The 18,909-nt window shown below is 42.8% G+C and overlaps 2 protein-coding genes across 5 annotated transcripts; one reads left to right on the top strand and one right to left on the bottom strand.

Moving 5' to 3' along the window:
• Nucleotides 1–291: 291 nt before the first annotated feature.
• LOC144013721 (uncharacterized) lies at nucleotides 292–3,478 on the bottom strand. Its single transcript, XM_077512887.1, has 3 exons — nucleotides 3,222–3,478; nucleotides 2,202–2,390; nucleotides 292–2,133 (listed from the first exon to the last, which is right to left on the bottom strand). Exons 1-3 carry the CDS (start codon nucleotides 3,351–3,353, stop codon nucleotides 1,939–1,941), a joined length of 516 nt encoding a protein of 171 aa, XP_077369013.1. The 5' UTR covers nucleotides 3,354–3,478; the 3' UTR covers nucleotides 292–1,938.
• On the top strand, nucleotides 2,852–17,279 carry LOC144013720 (monocarboxylate transporter 2-like). Of its 4 annotated transcripts, none has more exons than XM_077512885.1 (5): nucleotides 2,852–2,909; nucleotides 12,778–13,008; nucleotides 13,081–13,224; nucleotides 15,346–16,182; nucleotides 16,249–17,279. In XM_077512885.1, the coding sequence occupies exons 2-5, from the start codon at nucleotides 12,792–12,794 to the stop codon at nucleotides 16,452–16,454; spliced, it is 1,404 nt and encodes a 467-aa protein (XP_077369011.1). In that variant the 5' UTR covers nucleotides 2,852–2,909; nucleotides 12,778–12,791; the 3' UTR covers nucleotides 16,455–17,279. The 4 variants fall into 4 exon arrangements, with proteins under 4 accessions (XP_077369011.1, XP_077369012.1, XP_077369009.1 ...); XM_077512886.1 differs by lacking the exon at nucleotides 2,852–2,909 and adding an exon at nucleotides 10,729–10,805; XM_077512883.1 differs by lacking the exon at nucleotides 2,852–2,909 and adding an exon at nucleotides 12,607–12,694.
• The last annotated feature ends 1,630 nt before the right edge of the window (nucleotides 17,280–18,909 follow it).

Raw genomic sequence — 18,909 nt, 5'->3', positions numbered from 1 at the left:
TATAACAAACAAATACCACTGTGTCATTTTTATTTACAACGTTGCTATTTGTACATCCTGCTCGACTGGGGGGGGGGTGAAACAATCAATGGTGACTCCAGTACATGACCTCTATTTATTATTATTGTGATTATTATTATTATTACATGCATCACAATAACAAAGAGCATTTATAAACAATAAAGATTGGAAGCTAACTAGTGTATTTTTAATCTGCTACAAAAACATGTCTTTTTCTCTTTTTCTTGACCATATCAATTTGTACCCATAAAAAACCTTTTGCGCCATAAATCATTTTCACTATAACTTTATTTTTAAATAGACATGAAAAATCACAAGCAACATTTTGCATCCAGTGAAGACTTAATACAGTGATTACCAATCACTGTGCCGTAGCACAGCGAGCCTTTATCCAAGTTCACTTAATTGGTTTTTGGTCCAAAAATTAAAAATAAAATAAAAACTACTAATACGAGTGGGGCCTTGAGATATGACCACCGGGGGTCAGTATAACACAGTCAGGCCTATGCCTATCACAACTAAGCCACTCAGTAAATGGCTATTTTTTTTGCAGAGGATTATTAGGGCCTGAGCAGCTACCAGTTTTTGTAGGAATTCATCTTCTCATCCTCCGCAAACAATCGAATTCTTGAGACTCTAAACATGAACAAGCTTTTATACAGTTCTTATTTTAACAAAGTCCTACTATAGAATTTATCCGATTGTCTTCTATCTTGGTGTGCTTCATCTTAACATGTTTAAGATGAAAATCTATTGACAGCTTTTTATTTCATCTCACACTGTTGCCGTGGCGATGCACTGTTTGCAAAGAAAAAGGCTGGTTTTGAGGGTCTAAATATGCGGGCAAAAACTCATGTAATGTTGCACACGTACAATATCAGACCTGTAATCGATGCACATACTTTTTTTTTAATTCCCCACTCTTTTTCTCCTAAGCCTAATCTTACCCTAGCCAGTCTATGGTGTTTTATATTGTCTTAGCATTAAGATAGTAGAAGGCAAACCTGTGTGGTTTCTTTCAATACACCACACCTTAAAATGGAACATAGCACCTCCTAGCATAAATTACTTGTTTTAATTCTGTGCAGTTTTTCTTTTACAAGCCAAGTCAAAGAAAAATTTCTGTCGCCAACGGTGTGTTCTATTCTAATGTGTATGTTTGACAGTAAACATCAACTGGGAGTGGAATTAAACAGCTTGAAGCCTTTTCTTTGAGGAATTGTTTACTATCTGCCAAAGTGCTGTTTCTTGTAGAGTGAGCAGAGTTCACTGCCACCATGCAGTGTTTGTATCCGGAGTGTTTGCTTAAAAGTTAAAAATAAATAAATAAATAAATAAATAAATCTTGTCTATCCATGCAGTGACGTACAGTGACAGTATGTAACCAACATGTATATAAACATAATACCATTCATACAACTGAATAATAGCTTTGCGTTCAATTTAGGAAGAACTGATTTTACACAAAAAGAGATAATTTCAAAATATATACTTGTCTGTGGCACTTTTGTTGGTGGTGTGCCATAAAATTTTATAAATATACCCATTAAAATAGACTGGGAAACACTGACTTAATAAATATGTTCTGTTCTGAAAGATTACACTTAACGCATTTTGTCGGCGTGATACCTTTGTTTCTTGGATTGGAGATCATTTGCCTTCCTGCTCCATAGAGTCTGATTACTTTATATTTGTTCAATAGGGCTCTGGAGATCCAAGGATTTTCTTTGCCATTTTCATGCCTTGGTATGGATTGGGGGAGGGGCAGGTGGGTTTACTCTACTCAAGACAAGTGACTGTAGAAAATGGAGTACATACAATAAGAAAAGTGCATACTTATAATTCCACATGATACTTAAAAAAAAAAAAAAGAAGAAGAAAAAAAAGAGGTTTCCTTCACAGTCTGTAATGTGCTAGTCATTGCGTTTTCTTTTTGCAACGTCCTGTGGAGCACTCCTCCCCACGCCCGGTCCACTTTAAGCGATTGCGGGCAAAGATAGCATAGGACTTGTCCATCAATGGCCTTACTGACGGCCACATCATAAAGCGGCCCAACCAACCCAGGCCCACGGCGCTGTACATGACTGCGAATGCTGGAACTCCCCGGTGAACCTGCCGATGAGAGAACCAATTGGAAAAAGAAACCTAGACATAAATGCCGCTATGTCAGAAATGCTGACCTTATCATTCTCATCAATCACATGCATTTCCTCCATGGCCGCCTCAAAGCTGACTCCTTTGCAATTGGCTCGGTCGTAACCAGGAAGTGAGATATCGACAAAGTCCACTTTTTTGGGCTGGTTTCGCTGCAGAAACTGAAGGAATCGAATCTCCGTCACGCATATGGGACAAAGTCCATCATACAGGACCTGAAGCAGAGAAGATTAAACAATTTCATGAATAGAGTTTTATGTTCATTAAAAGTTGACCACAAAAGAGAATCCGGAAGGGTACATATTGTGATTTACACTTGTGATTTACACCCTATAAATCTGTAATGACTGTAGTTGTTCAGAATGTGGGATACCATTTCACTGCAAACATATCATTTTTCAAAAACACTTTGAAATCTTAAATGTATGTTTATAGAGTGACACTTGAATGGTGGTCAGTCATGTATGATTTCCCATTACTTCTGCCTGTACCTGATTAAGTGACAAGCACTTGTGCATTGACTGTCTGTTTTCACAAGTATGAAAACTCCAGTAGCAGGTGGCCCTCCACGTGCGGTATTAGTAACATACGTCGCATCACTGACATTTAAAACTAAAGCCAAATATATCTGGTGTGCACTTTGCCTAGCCGGCCAAGTTGACGCTTCAGTTCGCAAGGACAATCTGCTGCTAAAACTTGAACCAGCCAGGAGGATCCTGATTTGGACTTTCAAGGTGATGCTCTTAAGATAGTGGTGTGATGAGTGTTTTGCATGTGGTCATCGTTATTGTTAATTGCTATAATAAGACAACAATTACCGCTTGTAAGAATAGATTTTTTTCCAAACATGTGACATAAGTGTATCTACAGCAAATAACAAGAACGATTTATGTTTACCACCAACTTATTTATGATAGTTCGGCTAATTTTACAGGCGATTTGTGAGGAAACCATTGTTTAACGTGCATTTATTCCCACGTCATAATTTAAACATAACGCATCATAACACCTAACAACTTCTGTGTGACCTGTCCAGTTAAACTCACCTTGACACCAGGCTGAGAAGTAAAGTTTCGATGCTGATGTCTGCCGACTAGTGCGTTTGCCACGCTTATCCTGGAATCCACACGTAGTCTGGCTAAAGCCGACACGAGGTGTAGTCTCACGCTGGGAAACATTTAAAGATCTAGAGTCAAACGTCGCAAAGCCATTTACACAAGTTTACTCCGTAAAATGAAATTGCACAAGAATCCTTCTTGTGTTTCGTAACAGCTGTCGGCCAAGAAGGTGTGGCGACTGTGGTCAAAATAACAACGAGTTGTCCTTCCGGGTTTAACGCGTGACCGTTAAAGACGTAAGGCCTGTGTCCGCCTACTGCCTCGATGCGTCAAAGCGGCCGCCATATTGCTGCAGTCACGAGTCACGATCGTCCTTACAAGCAGCACAACTCGTTGTGACAGTGATGTTTTTTTTTTACATAATATATATTAAAAAAAAATAAAAAATACAATTTACATTTTCGAAGCTGTCAAAAATTATCGTATTTCACGACTTTAGTTATTGTTGTAGCATACTTAAAGTACCAAGTTAGCAACCATGCAGAGCAAATTGAATGGTGAGATTGGTGAATTTACAGTAGTCGCCTTTTGAGCCACTGCATGACGTAGTCTATGTTAAAAAATAGAAATAAATAAATTAATTAATCAATAATAATAATAATAATAATAATAATAATAATCCATCCATCCATCCATTTTCTTGACCGCTTATTCCTAACAAGGGTCGCGGGGGCTGCTGGTGCCTATCTCAGCTGGCTCTGGGCAGTAGGCGGGGGACACCCTGGACTGGTCGCCAGCCAATCACAGGGCACACAGAGACGAACAACCATCCACACTCACAAGCACACCTAGGGACAATTCGGAGCGCCCAATTAACCTGCCATGCATGTCTTTGGAATGTGGGAGGAGACCGGAGTACCCGGAGAAGACCCACGCGGGCACGGGGAGAACATGCAAACTCCACCCAGGAAGGCCGGAGCCTGGACCCGAACCGGAGTCCTCAGAACTGGGAGGCGGACATGCTAACCACTCGACCACCGTGCCGCCCTAATAATAATCCATCCATCCATCCATCCATCTTCTTCCGCTTATCCGGGGTCGGGTCGCGGGGGCAGCAGCTTCAGGAGGGAAACCCAGACTTCCCTCTCCCCAGCCACTTCAACCAGCTCCTCCGGTGGGATCCCAAGGCGTTCCCAGGCCAGCCGAGAGACATAGTCTCTCCAGCGTGTCCTGGGTCGTCCCCGGGGCCTCCCACCGGTGGGACATGCCCGGAACACCTCCCCAGGGAGGCGTCCAGGAGGCATCCGAACCAGATGCCCGAGCCACCTCAGCTGGCTCCTCTCAACGCGGAGGAGCAGCGGCTCGACTCTGAGTCCCTCCCGGATGACCGAGCTTCTCACCCTATCTCTAAGGGAGAGCCCGGACACCCTGCGGAGGAAACTCATTTCGGCCGCTTGTATCCGGGATCTCGTTCTTTCGGTCACGACCCACAGCTCGTGACCATAGGTGAGGGTTGGAACGTAGATCGACCGGTAAATCGAGAGCTTTGCCTTTTGGCTCAGCTCTTTCTTCACCACGACGGACCGATACAGAGTCCGCATCACTGCAGACGCTGCACCGATCCGCCTGTCGATCTCCCGCTCCATCCTACCCTCACTCGTGAACAAGACCCCAAGATACTTGAACTCCTCCACTTGGGGCAGGATCTCATCCCCAACCTGAAGACGACACTCCACCCTTTTCCGACTGAGGACCATGGTCTCGGATTTGGAGGTGCTGATCCTCATCCCAGCCGCTTCACACTCGGCTGCGAACCGCTCCAGTGAGAGCTGAAGGTCCCGGCCTGATGAAGCCAACAGCACCACATCATCTGCAAAGAGCAGAGATGCAATGCTGAGGCCACCAAACCGGAACCCCTCCACTCCTCGGCTGCGCCTAGAAATTCTGTCCATAAAAGTTATGAACAGAATCGGTGACAAAGGGCAACCTTGGCGGAGTCCAACCCTCACCGGAAACGAATCCGACTTACTGCCGGCAATGCGGACCAAACTCTGGCAACGGTCGTACAGGGACCGAACAGCCCGTAACAAGGGGCCCGGCACCCCGTACTCCCGAAGCACCCCCCACAGAACTCCCCGAGGGACACGGTCGAACGCCTTCTCCAGATCCACAAAACACATGTGGACTGGTTGAGCGAACTCCCACGCACCCTCGAGGATCCTGCGGAGGGTGTAGAGCTGGTCCACTGTTCCACGGCCAGGACGAAAACCACACTGCTCCTCCTGGATCCGAGATTCGACCTCCCGACGGACCCTCCTCTCCAGCACCCCTGAATAGACCTTACCAGGGAGGCTGAGGAGTGTGATCCCTCTGTAGTTGGAACACACCCTCCGGTCCCCCTTCTTAAAAAGGGGGACCACCACCCCGGCCTGCCAATCCAGAGGCACTGTCCCCGATGTCCACGCGATGTTGTAGAGGCGTGTCAACCACGACAGCCCCACAACATCCAGAGTCTTTAGGAACTCCGGGCGGATCTCATCCACCCCCGGGGCCCTGCCACCGAGGAGCTTTCCAACCACCTCAGTGACTTCGACCCCAGAGATAGGAGAGCCCACCCCAGAGTCCCCAGACTCTGCTTCCTCAAAAGGAGACGTGTTGGTGGAATTGAGGAGGTCTTCGAAGTATTCCCCCCACCGCTTCACGACGTCCCGAGTCGAGGTCAGCAGCACCCCATCGCCACTATACACAGTGTTAATGGTGCACTGCTTTCCTCTCCTGAGACGCCGGATGGTGGACCAGAATTTCCTCGAAGCCGTCCGGAAGTCGTTTTCCATGGCCTCACCGAACTCCTCCCATGTCCGAGTTTTTGCCTCAGCAACCGCCGAAGCCGCGTTCCGCTTGGCCATCCGGTACCTGTCAGCTGCCTCCGGAGTCCGACAGGCCAAAAAGGCCCGATAGGACTCCTTCTTCAGCTTGACGGCATCCTTTACCGCTGGTGTCCACCAGCGGGTTCGAAGATTGCCGCCGCGACAGGCACCGACCACCTTACGGCCACAGCTCCGATCGGCCGCCTCAACAATGGAGGCGCGGAACATGGTCCATTCGGACTCAATGTCCCCCACCTCCCCCGAGACAAGGGAGAAGCTCTGCCGGAGGTGGGCATTGAAACTCTTTCTGACAGGGGATTCCGCCAGACGTTCCCAGCAAACCCTCACAATACGTTTGGGTCTGCCAGGTCGGACCGGCATCTTCCCCCACCATCGGAGCCAACACACCACCAGGTGGTGATCAGTTGACAGCTCCGCCCCTCTCTTCACCCGAGTGTCCAAAACATGCGGCCGCAAATCCGATGACACGACTACAAAGTCGATCATCGAACTGCGGCCTAGGGTGTCCTGGTGCCAAGTGCACATATGGACACCCTTATGCTTGAACATGGTGTTTGTTATGGACAAACCGTGACGAGCACAGAAGTCCAATAACAGAACACCGCTCGGGTTCCGATCAGGGGGGCCGTTCCTCCCAATCACGCCCCTCCAGGTCTCACTGTCATTCCCCACGTGAGCGTTGAAGTCCCCCAGCAGGACGAGGGAGTCCCCAGAGGGAGCGCTCTCCAGCACACCCTCCACGGACTCCAAGAAGGGTGGGTACTCTGAGCTGCTGTTTGGTGCATATGCACAAACAACAGTCAGGACCCGTCCCCCCACCCGAAGGCGGAGGGAGGCTACCCTCTCGTCCACCGGGGTAAACCCCAACGTACAGGCGCCGAGCCGGGGGGCAATAAGTATGCCCACACCTGCTCTGCGCCTCACACCGTGGGCAACTCCAGAGTGGAAGAGAGTCCAACCCCTCTCAAGAGGACTGGTACCAGAGCCCAAGCCGTGTGTGGAGGCGAGTCCGACTATGTCTAGTCGGAACTTCTCGACCTCGCACACCAGCTCGGGCTCCTTCCCTGCCAGAGAGGTGACATTCCATGTCCCAAGAGCCAGCTTCTGTAGCCGGGGGTCGGTCCGCCAAGGTCTCCTCCCTTGGCCGCCACCCAGCCCACACTGCACCCGACCCCTTTGGCCCCTCCCACCGGTGGTGAGCCCGTGGGAAGAGGGACCCACGTTGCCCCTTCGGGCTGTGCCCGGCCGGGCCCCATGGGTGCAGGCCCGGCCACCAGGCGCTCGCCAGCGAGCCCCGCCTCCAGGCCTGGCTCCAGAGGGGGGCCCCGGTGACCCGCGTCCGGGCGAGGGAAACGCGTCTCCAAAATTTTTAATCATCATAGGGGTCTTCTGAGCCGTTCTTAGTCTGGCCCCTCACCTAGGACCTGTTTGCCATGGGTGACCCTGCCAGGGGCATAAAGCCCCAGACAACATAGCTCCTAGGATCATTGCGACACGCAAACCCCTCCACCACGTTAAGGTGCCGGCTCACGGAGGGGTAATAATAATAATCCATCCATCCATTTTCTTGACCGCTTATTCCTCACAAGGGTCGCGGGGGCTGCTGGCGCCTATCTCAGCTGGCTCTGGGCAGTAGGCAGGGGACACCCTGGACTGGTTGCCAACCAATCGCAGGGCACACAGAGACGAACAACCATCCACACTCACACGCACACCTAGGGACAATTCGGAGCGCCCAATTAACCTGCCATGCATGTCTTTGGAATGTGGGAGGAGACCGGAGTACCCGGAGAAGACCCACGCGGGCACGGGGAGAACATGCAAACTCCACCCAGGAAGGCCGGAGCCTGGACCCGAACCGGAGTCCTCAGAACTGGGAGGCGGACATGCTAACCACTCGACCACCGTGCCGCCCTAATAATAATAATAATAATAATAATAATAATAATAATAATAATAATAATAATAATAATAATAATAATAATAATAATAATAAGTGTCTTTTGATTTTTCAATGTTCATTAATTTTCATATTGAAAAAAAATCAATATATGTAATATGTAATATGCATATCATAGACATGCAATAAGTTTCATATGAAATTGTATGCTTTTACCTGAATTTGACCAATCAAATGCAAACTTAAATGTGCATCACAATCCAATAGTTGAACATTATCTAGGGTAACTAATTACAGTTAATTAAATAAGAATACATTGAGCTTGCTTATTTTGCCACATGGAAAAAAAAAGAGTCTTTCTTTCATTAGGTAATAAAAATGCTGTTTCTCTCTGTGCCATACATGTTAAACATCGCAATAATATACATGAGTTGCGCGTCACCTTATAGGAAGCTGACAGATCGTTAGACTTTTCCTCAGTATTCTAATTCTCGCATGTCTGCGAAAATACTGAAAGAAGGAAAATTCCACCGCTGAAAACAATTAGAACACACTTAGTGCTACGTTTGCACTGGGCACAAAAACAGAATCCATATTGTACTCACTTTAGCAATGTCATGGAATCAGATTTTGTGGAAAACTAAGATACCATTGGCATAAGCTCAAAATGGTGGTTGCTTGGTCTCTCCAATGTACTGCAGTCTTTTTTTTTCTTCTTTTTTTCCCACTCACTCACACAAAAACTCACACAAACTTACATGGCGGGAAAGCGAATCCACGCCAACCGGCACCGAAGGCAAGTGATGGCTCCACTCCTCTTGTACTGCAGTCATTGCACGCCTCACTACAGTACACTGCAAATGGCAGGATGTTCCCCCACCTCCCACCTTATAGGACCCCGAAGATCTTAATCAAGGAAGATCTCAAACACAACTGACAACTTTCTCTATTAACCCAATCTTTTGTACATCATGTTGTTAGGGTCGAAAAGGTAATATGTCAGACTTAGATTTGACAAAAAGGTACAAATGATCTGAATTGTTATTTGGTTTGTTCAACACTGGCACTCATTTTTTTGACGTACTGTATTTTCCGCACTATAAGGTGCACCTCCACATAAGGCGCACCTTCAATGAATGACATATTTTAAAACTTTTTCCATATATAAGGCGCAACAGTAGAGGCTGGGGTTACATTATGCATCCATTAGATGGTGCTGCGCTAAAGGTAATGTCAACAAAACGGTCAGATAGGTCAGTCAAACTTTATTAATAGATTACAAACCAGCTTTCTGACAACTCCATTTACTCCCAAAATGAATAAACAGCTGTTTTATTATTTTCTCTGAGGTAAAGTATTAGTATTAGCTAGCGATCCAAGATGGCGAGATCTTCTGCGCATGCGCGTCACCGATCGTGCAGGGTCACGATAGCGTTTTGACAGCGAGACCTGTTGTGGCTCAATATTGATCCATATATAAGGCGCACCTGATTATAAGGTGCTTGGTCAGCTTTTGAAAAAAAATTGAAGGCTTTTCGGTGCGCATTATAGTGCGGAAAATACGGTGCTCCCGATTGTACAACGGGTCATGCTGGGCAGAGTGGTGAAGGAAGGTTGTTGAAATCGTCTTATTCTGCTCAAGTTAATTACTAATTATAGATGAATTAGTTCAGTAAGTCGCTTTAATGGAATGCTTTGTGAGAGATAAAAGGCAACTGAAAGCAGTATATTGAAATTGAAAAATGTGCATATCATTTGTAGCTGCAGGGAACTGAAAAGGAAAACAACACCTTAGGCCTATTAAGTTTACTGCTGATGAACCGGTTTAGTTGGAGATGTGTAAATATGTTCTCTTTTGTGCCTCATGTAATTTCCATTTCCTGATTATAGGAGAAGAATGTCTGCTCAGCATTTTGCTGACATTTAATTAAATGTAGTATCTTTTGGATTGTTGAGTTTACATTTGAAAAAGGTGAATCTTGTAATTGCTTTCTCTTTGACAGAATTGAGTAACTCTTTGGCAGCAAGCGCTTCGGACGTTTGCCTTAAAGTCTTGAGGTTCAGGGTTCAAATGTCAGCTCTGGCCTTCCTGGGTGATGTTAGCATGTTCTCGCTTGAAGGTTTGTCCGTAGGTGCGAATGTGAGTGTTAATGGATGTTTGTCTATATGTACCTGGCACTTGACTGGTGACCAGACCAGAGAAACGCCGCCTCTCACCAAAGTCAGCTGGGATAGTAAACTCGTGAATCTCACTCACAACCAGAATGAGGACAAGTACTATGGATAATTGATATATGGGTGATTCGCTCTAGTATGCTGTGAAGCAATCGCCAACATGCATTCACTGTACTATCCTAATATCCTAAAATATCCTATCTATATAAAATTATGAACTCTGTATCTTTTCACAATTTGTTTGCCTGTCTGACATTAACATTAAAGATCCCCTGAAATGAGCTTTGCAGCAATGACACCACCCATCCTCTGGACGCCATAATACTGTATCAAAAGAATTTTTCACAACATTGTACCTTGTTGGAGAACTTCAGGCTCCACTAGGAATGTCTACTGTTGCCTAGCATCAAACGAGCGGATTTTTTTAGTGGGCGTGGCCAAGGTTCGCTAGACTTTCTTGTGTTTTTGACTACAAAATTAGTTAGGTGTGGCCAAGTCTCCCTTTTCCTGTACTCCTGTTTACAAATGGGGTCTTCACGTCTGCACCTGAAGGAATACTGGCACATACTTTTCTGTGCTTTAGTTTCAATAGTTGATACCATTCCCGGGGTAAGTGAAAGATGTTCTGCTAATCCATGTTTGTTTTGTTCCAAATTCCTGACACATTCGTGAGTAAAATGTTTGCCACAACCTAACACACGTTTTTGGGAATTGCTTGGGCATATTTAATGCGTAAATATAGTCTAACCACAAGCCTTTTTCTGGTAGAAGAAACGTGTTTTTGTTGTCCTCTGTACACTCTGGTACAGAGCAGTTCACATGGGGTTGTTTGCTGCCAAGCTGTCCTTCTCCTGCTGCTGTTGTTGTTTGTTCGTGGGTTGGAAATCTCCGGTGGGGGGGAAGGGTTTGAAAATTGTGAGTCTGGAGTTCGCGCTGAGCTAGTGGCGTGTAAAACCGAAAAAGGTGGGGTTAGTGACGTATAAAACCGATCTGCTGAAATAGCCCATTTGAGAGTGCTGTTTGAGCTACTTTGGTACAAACGCCAATCGGAAAGAGAAACATGGGTCGTTTATCTCACAGCTTTGGGGACTTATATGTTCAAAAACCTTAAAATAAATAAATAAATAAAATAAAATAAAATAAAAAAGTGAACGTTTCATTTCAGGGGAGCTTTGATTAAAGAAAGAAAGGTGTATTTCTGTTGGCTATGCAGGTGCAGATCACTTGGTTCCTTATGACCATTTTGTATGTAGGCCTACCAAATATGTATGACTGTTTTGAGACCCCCCACGCGACCTTTCAAAAACTGGACACATGTAGTGGGAATGCAGGCAGTTCTTGCCACTGGTTCAAATTCTCCAGTGAACACTGTCCTCACTGTCCCATAAAAACAAATTTACATGACTTGGACTGTTTGACTGCTTCCAGATTCCCCCATGACCCTTCAAAAAACAACTGGTGCATGTTTCTGCTGGACCCAATGTGATTGTGGTGAAATCGCAGACAGTTCCTGTTTGTTTCATATTCTTACTTGGGCATGTACTCTCTCAAGAAAATAACAAGACATATTTACGGCATGTACAGTTTAATAATTCCCACTATTATCACTATTTATCTTGAGTTTTCACTGGTAAATCTAAAATCCATTTTAGTTTATATGGGTGAAATTTGACCCCAAATAGCCTTTAGTGTACACAGTTTTTGCCATTTTCAAATATTTTCATTTGTGTGTATTTTGGGTCAAAGCGAAAAAATGCATCCACTAATTTGTAATGTGGCAGGAATGCATACATGAAATATGACATGCTGATAATGTGTACCTCACTGAAGGTGAACATTCTCTACACAATCAGGTATGTTTAGACAGCTGGGGGGGTGCTGAGACACCCTGCTGAAATGAGGGAAATAGGACAATAATGTTTAAGTCCCGCCTTTGAAAAAAAAATGCACGTATTTCCGCAAGGTTTCTTTCATCCACCTCTAAGAAAAATGAAACGCCCTGTTCATGTCAACAGATATAATGGAAATAATGGAAGCGACGACGTATGCAGGCAGTGTGAAAGGAAAAACAATAGTATAGCAGTGATGTTTGCTAGGGATTTCTGGTAAAAAAAAATAAAATAATCTTTTAAAATTCTTAACTTATAGGCTATAATTGCCAACCACGACCATGTATATTAATTGCCCTTGCATACTACACACTCAAAGGCTCCAAAATCAATAAGAATTTAGTTTTCACCAGACTAGTCGCACACTTCAAAACTTCAGTCCTTTCCAGCAGCTTTGGCTAGGAGGACATAATGTCTTGAGTTCACAGTCTCAAGCTGGGCTTTTTGCATTCACCCCCACCTTCCTGCCCAGTTACTTGTATTTATTGTGCGAGCCCACGTGATGAGATCAGAAGCCTTCCAGCAGGACCCCCTGACGGAGCCCGTCACACTCACACCCAACAACACACTTCCCAGGCCAGCCAACACACTTGTAAGAATTGTGCAAAAGTGTGGTTTGTCCATTGCACTTTGTGTCATAACCTTTTCCTTGGTGAGACACTATTGATTGGTTTTGCTTGTCTTCTATTCAGCCATTCAATCCAACATGCCAGCGAAAGCAGCGACCAATCTGGGCTACATTCCGCCAGACGGAGGCTGGGGCTGGGCAGTCGTCTTTGCCTCCTTCATCTCCATAGGATTTGCCTACGCCTTTCCCAAGTCGCTTACCATCTACTACAAGGAGATTCAGGAATACTTTTCCGTTTCCTACAGCCAGATTGCCTGGGTGTCCTCGGTCATGCTTGCATCTATGTATGCAGCAGGTGAGTTGTTAAGTTGTTAGAACTGGATGAAGTGAAGCCGGAGGGGAAATGTGACTGCTCTCTCCTGCGCAGGGCCTGTGAGCAGCATTCTTGTGAATCGCTATGGCAGCAGACCCGTGGTCATGGTTGGTGGGCTCATGGTTTCCTTGGCCATGGTGCTCGCCTCTTTTGGAACGTCTATTGTCCATCTCTATCTCTGTGTTGGAGTAATTGGAGGTAATTGACTGAAATAATTTTCTTTCTTTCTAAACAGTCTCCACTGTCACTTTAAGAAAGGTTGTTTGAGGATTAGGTGGAGTGTGTTGTAACCAGCAAAAGTGTCTTATTTGCTGATGATACAACTTTCTACTGTTCAGGAGAAAACCTGAAGCAGCTTCTGACTACTGTGGAGTATAAATTGAATATATTAAAAAACTGGTTTGATGTGAATAAATTATCATTGAATTTAAATAAAACCAAGTTCATAGTTTTTGGCACTAGACAAATCACTCATCAAGTTCAAATTATGGTGAATTCAGTTGAAATAGAAAGGGTGGAGTCGTTATCGATGATAAATTATGTTGGAAGCCACACAAGAAACTGTTAAAAGGAAAATGTCAAAAATTATAGGGACACTCTATAAAAGTAAGGATGTTTTAAACATGAAATCATTATATATATTATATAGTTCACTATTATTACCATATTTGACCTATTGTGTGGAATTCTGGGGAATGGCATATAAAACAAATACCAACACCGTTTTCAAATTGCAAAAGAAAGCTATAAGAATTATTAATCGATCAAAATATACAGAACCAACACATTCACTATTTATTAAATTAAATGCAATGAAATTTTATGACTTGGTGGATTTTAAAATAGCACAAATAATGTATAAAGTTTATAACAATTTACTCTGCCACAGTACTCAGAAGTTATTTGAAATTAGACACAGTCCTTATGATATAAGGGGTACAAGTGTGTACAAAAAAACCAAAACAAGAACAAGTATTAAGCAAAGGTGTGTATCTGGAAAAGGTGTTAATTTGTGGAATCATTTGGGAATTGAACTGAAAAATTGTGACTCACTGCTGGAGTTTAAAAAAATGTTTAAAAGTAAAGTTAAAAAAAAAATTACCTATGTCAGACCAGAATATGAAAATTGTACATGTGAGTATGTGTAAATGATTTAGATAGGTATTATGGTATATGTTTAGGAAATTTATGTATATATATTTTTGGCAAATGTGAATATGTTTAAGTGCACTTGTGTATATATATAACTTGGTTTATATATTTCATTTTAATAATAGTAAATTAGAATTGTATTAATAATGAAATAAGTTTAAATATATTTAGTAAAAGGGGTAGGACTAGATACGTTTCTAACTTCTTCCTACTCCCTTTTGAACATGTAAGTTATGATTGATTGAATTATTATTTTATTGGGATTTTCTTCTCTTTTGATTGTTGTTTTTTTCTTCTTATCTCTGCTGTTCATCTGTTTATATATTCAATAAAATAAATAAAAAAAAAAAATATATATATACATATATATATATATATATATATATATATATATAATATGTATGTCGTGGTTATTAGTTTTGAGTTACAAAAATAAATCGGGTGGACAAAAAATTGAATGTTGAAATTTCTCCATACATAACCTCCTTAAGGTCTGTAGTGAATTAAAATAAGTGATTAATAGACAATGTGCGTGTTTTTAGCCAACTTGTAGGTAGCCAATATCAGGAAACCTGCCTCAAAATCATACGGAGTTCCTCGCCTCTAACCTCACTTCACTATTGATTGAAATAAATAAACGTAACAGCAACCAATTAAAGTGGAATGTGTTATAATGTCAGCATTTTGTAGCAAATGTATGTCCTTTGGCCTATCAATTTGGTTTGGTTAGCCATCTATAGTGCATAGACGGGAATTCCTTACTTAAAAAAAAATAAAAAATAAAAAATCCCAGCCTGACTGTACAAAAAAAGAAATCCATTCGATGAATTCAGATAACACTGCAAATGCCTGCTTAAATTTATCTTTTGTTTAAATATATTGTAAGTGATTTATAAATCAATTCATCCATATTACGGTAGCACTTTAAAATGCAACACAATAACAGGAATCTTCACAATGTTATTTTTGTGTGTACAATACTGTACAACTAATGCCCATAAAAACCCCATCATGCAATCATAGAGTGGTGCTAATGGTGGAAAAAGATGTCATTATTTGCATTGTGGTGCTGTATCTTGACATTTCTCTCATTGCTAAACAGGCCATAAAGCCCAATCTACTGTATTTTTTATGATGTACTAATTCGCCCTTGTATAATTTCACCAGGTTTTGGCCTTGCCTTCAATCTGCAGCCGGCCCTGACCATTATTGGCACCTACTTCCACCTGAGGAGGCCGTTGGCCAACGGGCTGGCGATGACAGGAAGTCCAGTGATTCTCTTCACTCTGGCTCCTCTCAATCAGTTTCTCTTTGATTCTTTCGGCTGGAGAGGAAGCTTCCTGATCCTGGGAGCGTTGGTTTTGAACTGCTGTGTTGCTGGATCTCTGATGAGACCCGTCAACAAAAAAGTTCAAGCTGAACTAAAAAGTGAACCACATGAGAGTCATGGAGCAGAGGAAGTCCCCAAAGATAATCAACAAGATGTAGAAACTGAAAATGAGAGCATTAAAAAGGGCTGCGTGAACAGGTTTATAGACGTGTCGCTTTTCAAACACAGGGGATTCCTCATTTATCTCATTGGCAACGTGGTCATGTTTTTCGGCTTTTTTGCACCGGTGGTGTTTCTCGCCCCGTATGCCAAACATCTAGGTGTGGATGAATATTCAGCAGCGTTCTTGCTCTCTATTTTTGCTCTCGTGGACATGTTTTTCCGACCAGCAACCGGCTTGATTGGCAATACAAAATTGATCCGTCCCAGGATCCAATATTTATTCAGTTTTTCCGTTTGCTACAATGGCGTGTGTCACCTTTTGTGCCCTCTGGCATCTGGATACGCGGGCCTGGTGGTTTATGCCGTCATTTTCGGGATGGCGTTCGGGATGGTCTGCTCGCTGCTCTTCGAAGTGTTGATGGACCTCGTGGGAGCTCATCGCTTCTCCAGCGCGGTTGGACTTGTCACCATTATCGAGTGCGGCCCGGTGCTTCTCGGTCCTCCGCTTTCAGGTTTGCAACTGAACGACCGCATGAGTTTGTCAGATTGAAATAGCAACAGTTGATTTTGTCTTTCAGGAGCTCTCGTGGATTATTTTGGGGACTACAAGTACATGTACTACGCATGCGGTGTGTTTATGCTGGTGCCCGGCATATATTTCTTCATCATGCATTATTACAACTACAAAAAACTGGACGAGGAGCAGAGGCAACGTTTGTCTGCAGAGAGGAGGACGTGTGAAGAGGCTGTGCAGCTGGAAGTGAACCAGGATCGAGCACAGTAATTCATTTGATATGTATGATGAGAGTGAGTATAGCGTGTGCTTAGTGTACTTTCACTGCAGGAAAGACATTTGCTAATATTTTTCTTTTTTTTTTAATAATAATAATTTTCTACCTCAGATAAAACCGAGAGATTTAGATTATCAGTTTTCCAGCATGTATTTTTGGTTTGTTTCTCTATTTACCTTTTTTTTTTTTTTTTTAATGAACTTAATACAGCTAGATGGCAGCAGACACCAACATGAAAATTGATCCAAATTAAAGTATTTCTTTAATACGAAAATGAATGGAATTTCTTCTTAAGACCTTACTATTTTTTTAATTATTATTCCATTTGTAAACACCTTCCCATACATGTTACGTGAAATACACTGCACTAACCTCACGACACAATGCACTAAAGGAGGGCAGAGATGTCTACTTTGTAATTTCCTGTGAAAATTATACACTTTTGTTTCCACTGTATTTTCTATACAGTTATGATATACCCTCACTCACCATATTCCGTCTCTATTTAACAGAGAATTCACACAGCAGGGGGTGGTTAAAGAAAATTAACAATTCAAATGTGTGATAATGATTTACATTGAACAATATAGTGCAATAGCAGTGGCTTTGCCAAGATAACAATGGTCACTTCATTAGGGATTGAAACCATATTGATTTAATTTAACTTTTTTTTTTTTTTCGCAAAAAAAGATGAACTTGTAATCCAGCTCTATATGCAGCAATACAAATGGAAACAAACTCCAGCATTTGCAGTGTGATACAATACTGTAAATCAACATTATATATCCTAGGAATACTAATAAAGTATTGTTATTTTATGTAAACCCAGTTTTGTGATTACATATTACATGACACACATCATGAAAATTGTTATTCACACAGTCAACTGTTGAACAATGCAAACAAAATGTAGTCTGGTCACAATTGAAAATGTGTTTCAATCAGTTGCAGCCATTTGTTTCAGTTAACCTGTGCAAACACAGATTAGTGGCTTTGTCTTGCAGGTCAGATCACTCACTCCACTAACACACAGAAATGGACAGAGCCATGATGTGATAGGCATGTTTGTGATTTCTTTTTTTATGCAGTAGGGAATACTTACAATCTTTGCTAAGTGTTCTTCTCACTCTGTTATTGTATTGTATTACATTTTTTTGCAGCTACAGTTGTACTTTAAGTTCACTTTTTACAGTCTCACGGTATTCCGGATTTTAAATCTATATCTATTTTTATGACAGATTTGTTATTTTATTTTTGTGTCAAATCTGCAAAGCAGAACAATCTCACAGATTTGTAAGCATTTTCTTTCGCTGACTCCCACGTCACTCACCAGGCCAGGCCCCGCCTTTCAAAGCTATATACATTCAAAGTCACAGATACTACAGTGAAAAATGTGAGATCGGTGACCCCAAGTGGACAAAAATCCTAACTGCATCTCATAAATCTTTAAAATATCTACACAATAAACATATAGCTTCTATTTTGCAGATTTTTGTCTTTCACGAGGCTTTCTGGAAAAAATGATAAACAAGGTACAATTGTAGTGCTTTTTTCCGCAGTTATGGTAATCGTGGGGTGAGTTCTTTTATCGGAAATAATATATCCAATGGGTGGCAATCCATCTCTCCATCAGCCCCTTCATTGATGTGACGAATGCCCACACTTTTGGCAATTGCTTTATGATGCAAAGCCTAGAAAAAAAAATACACAGAGTGAGAAGGAGCGTCTATTGATTCGGATAATTGGACACAAACCTGCGGTCGGTGCTCAGGCCATGTATTTTTTATTTTTTTCCGATGATTTGCATTCGCCGAAAATGTGGGCATCCCGTCAATGACGGTGAGATGGAAGCGCCCGCCTCTGGAAATATCAACTCGGATGAAAAATTGCTCCATTTAATTGCTTACATTTATGTTGTTTCCATACATTTTCCGTCACAATGTTGAGTTTGAGTCGCTTGACATCCATATTTTCACAAAACTTTTGACTTTGTTTGTGTTCCGGACTTTGCTGCTTCAAACTTCCGTAGAGACAGCAAACCCAAAAGAGGACTGAATAGTCAGGTCACATTCTGAACTCGAGTTTATAGTCCCTGTACATTTTGCTTTGACGATAGCTGCATACCCCGGAGCATCTGCAGTACAAGACACATTGGAGAAGCATTCAAGGGCAGAACATTATTACAAATGTATGCTTGAATGTCCCATCCTTATCATGTCGCTGCAAGGTGCATATTGACGCTCTTTCTTATGGACTAAAATTACTTATGTGAGTGAATCAATAGGCTCTTTTATAAGCATGTATTGCAGATGAGATGGAGTGTGCAAATCTTCAGCCTGTGGGGGGAGTGCTTTTCCGTTTCATTCCAATCAAGCTAACAGGTATGATTGAGCTAATTATTCAAATTCCTTTGAGAATCCTGTGCTGCAATGTGATCATGTGGACCCA

The sequence above is a fragment of the Festucalex cinctus genome, chromosome 2 (assembly GCF_051991245.1).
Source record: "Festucalex cinctus isolate MCC-2025b chromosome 2, RoL_Fcin_1.0, whole genome shotgun sequence".
Taxonomy (NCBI): Eukaryota; Metazoa; Chordata; class Actinopteri; order Syngnathiformes; family Syngnathidae; genus Festucalex; species Festucalex cinctus.
This window is presented reverse-complemented; position numbering and strand designations above follow the sequence as displayed.

Bases quoted from the DNA above. Each gene is read 5' to 3' on its own strand.
- LOC144013720 (XM_077512885.1), top strand. From the start codon at position 12,792: ATGCCAGCGAAAGCAGCGACCAATCTGGGCTACATTCCGCCAGACGGA. The intron at 13,009-13,080 runs GTGAGTTGTTAA...TCTCCTGCGCAG, and splicing joins TGCATCTATGTATGCAGCAG to GGCCTGTGAGCAGCATTCTT. The intron at 16,183-16,248 runs GTTTGCAACTGA...TTTGTCTTTCAG, and splicing joins TCTCGGTCCTCCGCTTTCAG to GAGCTCTCGTGGATTATTTT.
- LOC144013721 (XM_077512887.1), bottom strand. From the start codon at position 3,353: ATGTTTCCCAGCGTGAGACTACACCTCGTGTCGGCTTTAGCCAGACTA. The intron at 2,391-3,221 runs GTGAGTTTAACT...TCTCTGCTTCAG, and splicing joins CTTCTCAGCCTGGTGTCAAG to GTCCTGTATGATGGACTTTG. The intron at 2,134-2,201 runs GTCAGCATTTCT...TCTCATCGGCAG, and splicing joins TGATTGATGAGAATGATAAG to GTTCACCGGGGAGTTCCAGC.